Raw genomic sequence first — 12,298 nt, 5'->3', positions numbered from 1 at the left:
TGTCACTCACTCACACCTGTCAGTCACTCACACCTGTCACTCACACCTGTCAGTCACTCACACCTGTCACTCACACCTGTAACTCACTCACACCTGTCACTCACTCACACCTGTCACTCACACCTGTCACTCACTCACACCTGTCACTCACTCACACCTGTCACTCACACCTGTCACTCACTCACACCTGTAACTCACTCACACCTGTCACTCACTCACACCTGTCACTCACTCACACCTGTCACTCACTCACACCTGTCACTCACACCTGTCACTCACACCTGTCACTCACTCACACCTGTCACTCACACCTGTAACTCACTCACACCTGTCCCTCACTCCTGTCACTCACACCTGTCACTCACTCACACCTGTCACTCACTCACACCTGTCACTCACTCACACCTGTCACTCACACCTGTCACTCACACCTGCCACTCACTCACACCTGTCACTCACTCACACCTGCCACTCACTCACACCTGTCACTCACTCACACCTGTCACTCACTCACACCTGTCACTCACTCACACCTGTCACTCACACCTGTCACTCACTCACACCTGTCACTCACACCTGTCACTCACTCACACCTGTCACTCACTCCTGTCACACCTGTCACTCACTCACACCTCTCACTCACTCTCACCTACCACTCACACCTGTCACTCACTCACACCTGTCACTCACTCCTGTCACACCTGTAACTCACTCACACCTGTCACTCACTCACACCTGTCAGTCGCTCACACCTGTCACTCACACCTGTAACTGACTCACACCTCTCACTCACTCTCACCTACCACTCACACCTGTCACTCACTCACACCTGTCACTCACACCTGTCACTCACACCTGTCACTCACTCACACCTGTCACTCACACCTGTAACTCACTCACACCTGTCACTCACTCACACCTGTCACTCACTCACACCTGTCACTCACACCTGTCACTCACTCACACCTGTCACTCACTCACACCTGTCACTCACACCTGTCACTCACACCTGTCACTCACACCTGTCCCTCACACCTGTCACTCACACCTGTCACTCACACCTGTGCTCAAAGCAGCTGCCCCCGCCCCCCTCTGCACGTGGCCCAAGGTGAGCCGTGACGTCACTTCCGCTAGACCCCTGACGTCAGATCCTCTCCGGGCGAATCCAAGAGGCGGCTTAGAGACCGGGGGTGGTGTAGGGGTGGGGGGTGTGGGGGGGTGGGGTGAGTGTGGGTGGGGGGGAGTGTGGGTGGGGGGGAGTGTGGGGGGGAGTGTGGGTGGGGGGTGTGGGTGGGGGGTGTGTGGAGAGTGTGGGTGGGGGTGTGTGTGTGGGGGTGTGTGTGTGGGGGTGTGTGTGTGGGGGTGTGTGTGTGGGGGTGTGTGTGTGGGGGTGTGTGTGTGGGGGTGTGTGTGTGGGGGTGTGTGTGTGGGGGTGTGTGTGTGGGTGTGTGTGGGTGGGGTGTGTGTGTGGGGGTGTGTGTGTGGGGGGGTGTGTGGGTGGATGGGTTGGTTGAGTTGGCGTCAGAGGAATGTTTGGCGACAGTGGAGGCGACCATTCGGCGCACAGAGATCCGCCGGTGTGCGAACCCAGCGACGCGAGTGGAGGGCGTCAGCAATCGCCACCACGGCAATCGCCACCACCGCAATCGCCACCACCGCAATCGCCACCACAGCAATCGCCACCACAGCAATCGCCACCACCGCAATCGCCACCACCGCAATCGCCACCACAGCAATCGCCACCACCGCAATCGCCACCACCGCAATCGCCACCACAGCAATCGCCACCACAACAATCGCCACCACCGCAATCGCCACCACAACAATCGCCACCACAGCAATCCTTTCCCCCCCCCCGGCTGGGAGCCGCAGTGGACGAGTCCCACGGCCAGGTGAGCGCGAAGCCACTCGCGCGGGACTGTACGCCACTGTACACACTGTACAGGTACTGTACAAAAAGTTACATCGCTCGCTGGGAGGGGGGTGAATTTCGGTGCTGGTGGTGGTGATGCTGGTGGTAGTGGTGGTACTGGTGGTAGTGGTGCTGGTGGTGGTGCTGGTGGTAGTGGTGGTGGTGCTGGTGGTGGTAGTGGTGGTGGTGCTGGTGGTAGGAGTGGTGGTAGTAGTGGTGGTAGTGGTGGTGGTGCTGGTGGTGGTGATGCTGGTGGTAGTGGTGGTAGTGGTGGTGGTGGTGCTGGTGGTGGTGCTGGTGGTAGTGGTGGTGGTGCTGGTGGTGGTGCTGGTGGTAGTGGTGCTGGTGGTAGTGGTGCTGGTGGTGGTGGTAGTAGTGGTGGTGGTGCTGGTGGTAGTAGTGGTTGTAGTAGTGGTGGTAGTGGTGGTGGTGCTGGTGGTAGGAGTGGTGGTAGTAGTGGTAGTGATGGTGGTGGTGGTAGTGGTGGTGCTGGTGGTGGTAGTAGTGGTGTTGCTGGTGGTAGTGGTGGTGCGGGTGCTGGTGGTGGTGCTGGTGGTAGTAGTGGTGGTGGTGGTGCTGGTGGTGGTAGTGGTGGTGGTGCTGGTGGTAGTAGTGGTGGTGGTAGTGGTGGTGCTGGTGGTAGTGGTGGTGCTGGTGGTGGTGGTGGTAGTGGTGCTGGTGGTGCTGGTGGTAGTAGTGGTGGTGCTGGTGGTGGTGGTAGTTGTGGTGGTGCTGGTGGTAGTGGTGGTAGTAGTGCTGGTGGTAGTGGTGGTGCTGGTGGTAGTAGTGCTGGTGGTAGTGGTGGTGCTGGTGGTAGTGGTGGTGCTGGTGGTAGTAGTGCTGGTGGTAGTGGTGGTGCTGGTGGTAGTGGTGGTGCTGGTGGTGGTGAACTCCACTATTGGCCGCGCGTACAACTCACTACCACCCCCCCAGCCCAATTGTGAGGGATTGTTGTTCGTGTCCCGTGCGAGTTGGGAGTGCTGAACTCAACACCGTTCATGTAGCTCGCTCGCCCCCAGCTGCGTTCGTGCTGCACCACCAGCTTCCAAGGCTGTGTCACGCTGCTGATGCAGCTGATGCTGATGTTGATGCAGCTGCTGATGATGCTGATGCAGCTGCTGATGATACTGATGCAGCTGCTGATGCTGCTGATGTTGATGCAGCTGCTGCTGCTGCAGCTGCTGCTGCAGCTGCTGCAGCTGCTGATGTTGATGCTGCTGCTGCTGCAGCTGCTGCAGCTGCTGATGATGCTGATGCAGCTGCTGATGATGCTGTTGTTGATGCTGATGCAGCTGCTGATGCAGCTGCTGATGCTGCAGCTGCTGATACTGATGTTGATGCTGCTGATGCTGCTGTTGATGCAGCTGATGATACTGATGCAGCTGCTGATACTGATGTCGATGCTGCTGCAGCTGCTGATGCTGGTGCAGCTGCTGATGATGCTGCTGCAGCTGTTGATGTTGATGCTGCTGCAGCTGCTGATGCTACTGTTGATACTGCTGCTGATGCTGATAATGCTGCTGCTGATAATGATGATGCTGATGATGATGATACTGCTACTGCTGATCATGCTGCTGCTGATGATGCAAATGCTGATGATGCAGATGCTGATGATTCTGCTGCTGCTGCAGACGCTGCTGCTGATGCTGATTCCGCTGCTCCTGCAGATGATGCTGATGATGATTCTGCTGTTGCAGATGCTGATGATGATTCTGCTGCTGCAGATGATGATTCTGCTGCTGCAGATGAGATGATTCTGCTGCTGTAGATGATGATTCTGCTGCTGTAGATGATGATTCTGCTGCTGCAGATGCTGATTCTGCTGTTGCAGATGCTGCTGCTAATGCAGATGCTGATGCTGCTGCTGCTGATGACGATGCTGATGCTGCTGCTGATGCTGCTGCAGATGCTGCTGATGCTGATGATGATACTGCTACTGTCCTAGGTCAACTACAAACACGAGGCAGCGACTTGAACCCCACGCAGTTGTGTTCGCAATGTTAACAATGCACTGCGGGTTAACGAAGCCTGGACCAAAGCAAAGCGATGCTGTAGTGATTCACTACACTCGTACGTCTAAAACACAAAACACTGCCCTAGTAATGTACATCACAGTCGAATACACCCGCCTTTTTGCCCGTCCTAGGACGGAAGCCGTAATATTTACGAAACAATTGAACAGAGTCTAATTGTCATCTTGTGTAAATTTAATGGCAGTGAATGTTGCAAGAAAGAATATCACCAAACACTACGCTGCATTTCACTGTAGCACTGTATTAATGGCAGTGAATCTTGCAAGAAATGTCATCAAACTTCACTGAATTTCACTGTAGCATTGTATTAATGGCAGTGAATCTTGCACAAAACCATGTCATAAAACACCTCGTTTCATGCGACTCTAGCACTGCATTTAACTCGCCTTCAATTAGTTCGAAATCACTGCTCTGATACTTTATTTTCTTTTGCTTTCGCTCGCTGGGGTTGTAATCAATTTGAATTCGATACAATGTCTGGAAAACCACGAAGAAATGTATATATTTTGTAATAATTTAGAAGCAAAAATTAGACTTACCTTTCATTTAAAGTGCTGAAGAAATATATGAAGACACTTTGTTGCTGCGTGGAATTGTTTGATTAACTTTCAACAAAGAAACGTCAAATTTAAAGCGAATTTGCGTAACAAAATGTATTTACGCTCGACCTGCGGGAGTGTAAACATCCACCCGCTCATGATTATTAATTATACACTCTAATACATGACTGTGATCAACACACAATACGAACACTGCTGTAGTAATTCACTATACACTCTAGTACATGACTGTGATCAACACACAATAAGAACACTGTTGTAGTAATTCACTATATACTCTAGTACATGACTGTGATCAACACACAATACGAACACTGCTGTAGTAATTCACTATATACTCTAGTACATGACTGTGATCAACACACAATACGAACACTGCTGTAGTAATTCACTATATACTCTAGTACATGACTGTGATCAACACACAATACGAACACTGTTGTAGTAATTCACTATATACTCTAGTACATGACTGTGATCAACACACAATACGAACACTGCTGTAGTAATTCACTATATACTCTAGTACATGACTGTGATCAACACACAATACGAACACTGCTGTAGTAATTCACTATATACTCTAGTACATGACTGTGATCAACACACAATACGAACACTGTTGTAGTAATTCACTATATACTCTAGTACATGACTGTGATCAACACACAATACGAACACTGCTGTAGTAATTCACTATATACTCTAGTACATGACTGTGATCAACACACAATACGAACACTGCTGTAGTAATTCACTATATACTCTAGTAGTCTAGTACATGACTGTGATCAACACAATACGAACACTGCTGTAGTAATTCACTATACACTCTAGTACATGACTGTGATCAACACACAATACGAACACTGCTGTAGTAATTCACTTTATACTCTAGTACATGACTGTGATCAACACACAATACGAACACTGCTGTAGTAATTCACTATGTACTCTAGTACATGACTGTGATCAACACACAATACGAACACTGCTGTAGTAATTCACTATATACTCTAGTACATGACTGTGATCAACACGCAATACGAACACTGCTGTAGTAATTCACTATATACTCTAGTACATGACTGTGATCAACACACAATACGAACACTGCTGTAGTAATTCACTCACCAATGTGTACTGGACGTGTGTGTGTGTGTGTGAGAGAGATCTTTTCAAATCATCAGCTTCCTCCAGCATAATTAAATATTCTGATTCTGTTTTACCCGAAGGTTTTTGCTGACCTGCCGGGCCTAACTAAAGTGCCCCCCACTCCCCTCCCCCCCCCTCCTCTGCGTGCGCGCCGATTTCACCTGGACAAGGCTCCGGCTCGCTGCCGGCCAGGGATGGCGGAGAGCGATGAGGCGAGCGAGAACGAGCTGCTCAGCCGGAGCCTGTCCATGTGGCACAGCGCTGGGGAGCGCCAGCGTGGAGCGGAGGAGAGGGACGAAGGGGGTGGCGGCTCAGAGCCGCGGCCGCTCGACCTCCACACGGCCGCCTCCATCGGGCAGCAGGACGTCGTCTCCGCCTACATCGCCAGGTGGCTTGCGGTCGTTCGTGCGCGAGCGGGATTCGTGAGGCTTTTTCCTTTTGTTCTTGCCGTGGGGGTTGGATCGCGTCGGTGTGAATGTGCCGGTAAAGCCGCCGCCGCCGCCGCCGCCGCCGCCCGACCCACAGCCGACGGGCAAAGCTCTGTTCGTGCCGATTCGCTACGAGTTGAGCGCTGACCGGTTGCGGGTTGTGATTACCGGCGAAACGTCACGGTGATCAAACGGTAAATGTCGTCCGGTTTAACTCTCCAATACACGACCGGTGTGTGCTGAACTAGTACAGAATCATCCTGGTAAATGTTGTTGAGTTTAATTCTCCAATTCACAACCGGTGTGTGCTGAACTAGTACAGAATCATCCTAGTAAATGTTGTTGAGTTTAATTCTCCAATACACAACCAGTGTGTGCTGAACTAGTACAGAATCGTCCTGGTAAATGTTGTTGAGTTTAATTGTCCAATACACGACCGGTGAGTGCTGAACTAGTACAGAATCATCCTGGTAAATGTTGAGTTTAATTCTCCAATACACGACCAGTGAGTGCTGAACTAGTACAGAATCATCCTGGTAAATGTTGTTGGGTTTAACTCTCCAATACACAACCAGTGAATGCTGAACTAGTACAGAATCATCCTGGTAAATGTTGTTGAGTTTAATTCTCCAATACACAACCAGTGTGTGCTGAACTAGTACAGAATCGTCCTGATAAATGTTGTTGAGTTTAGCTCTCCAATACACAACCAGTGTGTGCTGAACTAGTACAGAATCATCCTAGTAAATGTTGTTGAGTTTAATTCTCCAATACACAACCAGTGTGTGCTGAACTAGTACAGAATCGTCCTGGTAAATGTTGTTGAGTTTAATTGTCCAATACGCGACCGGTGAGTGCTGAACTAGTACAGAATCATCCTGGTAAATGTTGAGTTTAATTCTCCAATACACGACCAGTGAGTGCTGAACTAGTACAGAATCATCCTGGTAAATGTTGTTGGGTTTAACTCTCCAATACACAACCAGTGAATGCTGAACTAGTACAGAATCATCCTGGTAAATGTTGTTGAGTTTAATTCTCCAATACACAACCAGTGTGTGCTGAACTAGTACAGAATCGTCCTGATAAATGTTGTTGAGTTTAGCTCTCCAATACACAACCAGTGTGTGCTGAACTAGTACAGAATCATCCTGGTAAATGTTGTTGAGTTTAATTCTCCAATACACAACCAGTGTGTGCTGAACTAGTACAGAATCGTCCTGATAAATGTTGTTGAGTTTAGCTCTCCAATACACAACCAGTGTGTGCTGAACTAGTACAGAATCATCCTGGTAAATGTTGTTGAGTTTAATTCTCCAATACACAACCAGTGTGTGCTGAACTAGTACAGAATCGTCCTGATAAATGGTGTTGGGTTTAACTCTCCAATACACAACCAGTGTGTGCTGAACTAGTACAGAATCGTCCTGGTAAATGTTGAGTTTAATTCTCCAATACACAACCAGTGTGTGCTGAACTAGTACAGAATCGTCCTGGTAAATGGTGTTGGGTTTAACTCTCCAATACACAACCAGTGTGTGCTGAACTAGTACAGAATCGTCCTGATAAATGGTGTTGGGTTTAACTCTCCAATACACAACCGGTGAATGCTGAACTAGTACAGAATCGTCCTGATAAATGGTGTTGGGTTTAACTCTCCAATACACAACCGGTGAATGCTGAACTAGTACAGAATCGTCCTGATAAATGGTGTTGGGTTTAACTCTCCAATACACAATCGGTGAATGCTGAACTAGTACAGAATCGTCCTGATAAATGGTGTTGGGTTTAACTCTCCAATACACGACCAGTGAGTGCTGAACTAGTACAGAATCATCCTGGTAAATGTTGTTGTGTTTAACTCTCCAATACACAACCAGTGTGTGCTGAACTAGTACAGAATCGTCCTGATAAATGGTGTTGGGTTTAACTCTCCAATACACAATCGGTGAATGCTGAACTAGTACAGAATCGTCCTGATAAATGTTGTTGAGTTTAATTCTCCAATACACGACCAGTGTGTGCTGAACTAGTACAGAATCATCCTGGTAAATGTTGTTGAGTTTAATTCTCCAATACACAACCAGTGTGTGCTGAACTAGTACAGAATCATCCTTGTAAATGTTGTTGAGTTTAATTCTCCAATACACAACCAGTGTGTGCTGAACTAGTACAGAATCGTCCTGATAAATGTTGTTGAGTTTAATTCTCCAATACACAACCAGTGTGTGCTGAACTAGTACAGAATCGTCCTGATAGCGAGCAGCAGCACCTATGAAGGCCGGCACGGCACACGAGGGGGTGTGTGGCCAGCACCACGCCTGGCCGCCTTTGTCTCCCACAGTGGCGATGTTTACTACACGCCGCACCGGGTACTCATTTGAGGCTGAGCCGACCCAGCGGAGGCCCGGGACCGGTTCAGATAAAATCGTCGCCGGGTGAGACTTGAACTCGAGTCGCCGGATTCGTAGCGCAGCGTAGCGCTAACCGCTACCTGACAACAAACTAAGCACACACACACACAAAAAGCAGTTCTGAAGAAAGGAGTTTGTCAATCTTCTTTGGTTCTTTCAGTAAAGTCACCACGTAGAATGAGGATAAAATAATAAATTAATAAAATAACACTATCAAATTCTCACGACGTTTCGGCCACAACACAAGTGGCCTTAAATTTTGATTTAAAGCTTTCGTGACTGCAGTAATTCATATTCTTAGTTTTTTCGGTAAAGTCACGTTGAAGGGAAACAACAAAATAACAAAATATATATAAAACAATAAAAAAATAAAAATTAAAAACAATTTTTATTGTTTTATATATATTTTGTTATTTTGTTGTTTCCCTTCAACGTGACTTTACCGAAAAAACTTAAGAATACAAGCGGCCTTCATCAGGTGTCGTCCCGACAGGTTTGTTCCTTTCACCTGAAGAAGGCCGCTTGTGCTGTTGCCGAAACGTCGTGAGAATTTTTACCGCGTTATTTTATTTTATCAATTTATTATTTTATTCTCATTCTACGTGGCGGTGACTTTACCGAAAGAACCAAAGATGATGAATCCCTGCAGTCATGAAAGCTTTGAATCGAGTTTGTCAATGTAGCTGATGACGATTTTGAAGTGCCACGGCTCCCGGTGGCTTCCTGATTATCGGAAAGGAACAGGAGCGTTCCAGACGGCCGCGGGAAGCGCTGTGCCGGTGACCGACGGTTAGCCAGGAGCCGCCGACACAGCTGCTGCTGCTGCCGCCGCTGCTGCCGCTACTACTGCGGCGACGACCGGAGTTGCCACGATGACGACGATGACGACGATGACGATGACGACGACGATGACGATGACGACGACGATGACGACGACGATGATGACGACGACGATGATGACGACGATGATGACGACGACGACGACGACGAGGACGACGATGACGACGATGACGACGATGACGACGACGAGGACGACGATGACGACGATGACGACGACGAGGACGACGATGACGACGACGACGACGACGAGGACGACGATGACGACGATGACGACGACGATGACGACGATGACGACGACGAGGACGACGATGACGACGATGACGACGATGACGATGACGATGACGACGATGACGACGACGACGACGATGACGACGACGACGACGACGATGACGATGACGACGACGATGATGACGACGACGATGACGATGACGACGATGACGACGACGACGATGATTTATGCCCCTTGATGAGATCAGTGGTGAGGTGTCGTGCGCAGCGCCAGCGGATTCCCAAAACCGTCACGCGGTCGTGACGCAGCCTCACCGGGTTGCGGTTCGCCACCCCTCTCGCCCCCACCCCCCACCCCTCCCTCCACCCCTCCCCCACCGCCAGCGAGGCGGAGGACCTGAACCGACGGAACCTGGGCGGGTGGACGCCGCTGATGTACGCGTGCTACATCGGCCACGACGCCGTGGTGGCGCTGCTGCTGAGCGCCGGCGCCCTCGTCAACTCGGCCAACCCCCTGGGCCAGACGCCGCTCATGCTAGCGGCGTCCTGCGGCAACGAGAGCGCCGCCCGGCTGCTTCTGCAGGTGACGGAGCGCCGCCGGGCCGCCGGGCCGCCGACAAGATGATGGCGGCGGTGGCGGTGTGTGTGTGGCGGCGTGTGTGTGTGTGTGTGGCATGTGTGTGTGTGTGTATGTGGCGGCCTGTGTGTGTGTGTGTGTGGCGGCGTGCGAGTTGTTTTCGTGAGTCGTTTTGCACGAGCGTGAACTGTGCGTGAGAATGTGTGAGAATGTGAGTGAGAATGAGCTGCGTGTGAGCTGCGTGTTGTGTGAGTGAGCCGTGTGAGAGTGGCCGTGACGAGAGGGACTTCTGCGTTCGTGTGTGTGTGTGTGTGATGGTGTGGTGATGTGCACTGTGTGTGTGTGATGGTGTGGTGATGCGCACTGTGTGTGTGCGATGGTGTGGTGATGTGCACTGTGTGTGTGTGATGGTGTGGTGATGTGCAATATGTGTGTGATGGGTGGTGATGTACACTGTGTGTGTGTGATGGTGTGGTGATGTACACTGTGTGTGTGTGATGGTGTGGTGATGTACACTCTGTGTGTGTGTGATGTTGTGGTGATGTGCACTGTGTGTGTGTGTGTGATGGTGTGGTGATGTGCACTGTGTGTGTGTGTGATGGTGTGGTGATGTGCACTCGTGTGTGTGATGGTGTGGTGATGTGCAATATGTGTGTGTGATGGTGTGGTGATGTACACTGTGTGTGTGTGATGGTGTGGTGATGTACACTGTGTGTGTGTGATGGTGTGGTGATGTACACTCTGTATGTGTGATAGTGTGATGATGTGTACTCTGTGTGTGTGTGGTGATGTACACTGTGTGTGTGTGATGGTGTGGTGATGTACACTGTGTGTGTGTGTGTGATGGTGTGGTGATGTGCACTGTGTGTGTGTGTGATGGTGTGGTGATGTGCACTCGTGTGTGTGATGGTGTGGTGATGTGCAATATGTGTGTGATGGTGTGGTGATGTACACTGTGTGTGTGTGGTGATGTGCACTCTGTGTGTGTGTGTGGTGATGTGATGTTGTACACTTAGTGTGTGTGTGTGGTGATGTGATGTTGTACACTTAGTGTGTGTGTGATGGGGTGGTGATGTGCACTCTGTGTGTGTGTGATGGTGATGTGCACTGTGTGTGTGTGTGATGGTGTGGTGATGTACACTGTGTGTGTGATGGTGTGGTGATGTGCACTCTGTGTGTGATGGTGTGGTGATGTGCACTCTGTCTGTGTGTGTGGTGATGTACACTGTGTGTGTGTGTGTGAGATGGTGTGGTGATGTGCACTCTGTGTGTGTGTGTGTGTGATGGTGTGGTGATGCACACTGTGTGTGTGATGGTGTGGTGATGTGCACTGTGTGTGTGTGATGGTGTGGTGATGTGCACTCTGTGTGTGTGTGTGATGGTGTGGTGATGTACACTCTGTGTGTGTGATGGTGTGGTGATGTACACTCTGTGTGTGTGATAGTGTGGTGATGTACACTCTGTGTGTGTGATAGTGTGGTGATGTACACTCTGTGTGTGATGGTGTGGTGATGTACACTGTGTGTGTGATGGTGTGGTGATGTACACTCTGTGTGTGTGTGGTGATGCACACTCTGTGTGTGTGTGATGGTGTGGTGATGTACACTCTGTGTGTGTGTGTGGTGATGTACACTCTGTGTGTGTGTGTGATAGTGTGGTGATGTTAACTCTGTGTGTGTGTGATGGTGTGGTGATGTGCACTCTGTGTGTGTGATGGTGTGGTGATGTACACTCTGTGTGTGTGTGATGGTGTGGTGATGTACACTCTGTGTGTGCGTGATGGTGTGGTGATGTACATTGTGTGCGTGATGGTGTGGTGATGTACATTGTGTGTGTGATGGTGTGGTGATGTGCACTGTGTGTGATGGTGTGGTGATGTGCACTCTGTGTGTGTGATGGTGTGGTGATGTACACTGTGTGTGTGTGATGGTGTGGTGTTGTGCACTCTGTGTGTGTGATGGTGTGGTGATGTACCCTCTGTGTGTGATGGTGTGGTGATGTACACTCTGTGTGTGTGATGGTGTGGTGAAGTGCACTGTGTGTGTGATGGTGTGATGGTGTACACTTGTGTGTGTGTGATGGTGTGGTGATGTGCACTGTGTGTGTGTGTGATGGTGTGGTGATGTGCACTCTGTCTGTGTGTGTGGTGAT

General features: G+C 50.0%; 1 protein-coding gene across 3 annotated transcripts in view; it reads left to right on the top strand.

The window, feature by feature from the left end:
* The first annotated feature begins 1,456 nt into the window (after positions 1 to 1,456).
* Positions 1,457 to 12,298, top strand: part of ANKS3 (ankyrin repeat and sterile alpha motif domain containing 3) — a 71,910-nt gene continuing 61,068 nt past the window's right edge. Inside the window, exons 1-4 of one of the 3 annotated variants that reach the window (XM_076053715.1) lie at positions 1,457 to 1,892; positions 3,858 to 3,982; positions 5,831 to 6,048; positions 9,955 to 10,153. In XM_076053715.1, the coding sequence (XP_075909830.1) occupies positions 5,855 to 6,048; positions 9,955 to 10,153 (393 nt within the window). In that variant the 5' untranslated portion in view covers positions 1,457 to 1,892; positions 3,858 to 3,982; positions 5,831 to 5,854. Of the gene's footprint in view, positions 1,946 to 3,857; positions 3,983 to 5,830; positions 6,049 to 9,954; positions 10,154 to 12,298 lie in introns of all 3 variants that reach the window. The other 2 variants (XM_032977207.2, XM_032977208.2) reach the window with 2 other exon arrangements.

This window comes from Petromyzon marinus, chromosome 62, assembly GCF_048934315.1.
Source record: "Petromyzon marinus isolate PM22_M1 ecotype Great Lakes invasive population chromosome 62, UKy_Petmar_22M1.pri1.0, whole genome shotgun sequence".
In the NCBI taxonomy this organism is placed as follows: domain Eukaryota; kingdom Metazoa; phylum Chordata; class Hyperoartia; order Petromyzontiformes; family Petromyzontidae; genus Petromyzon; species Petromyzon marinus.
This window is presented reverse-complemented; position numbering and strand designations above follow the sequence as displayed.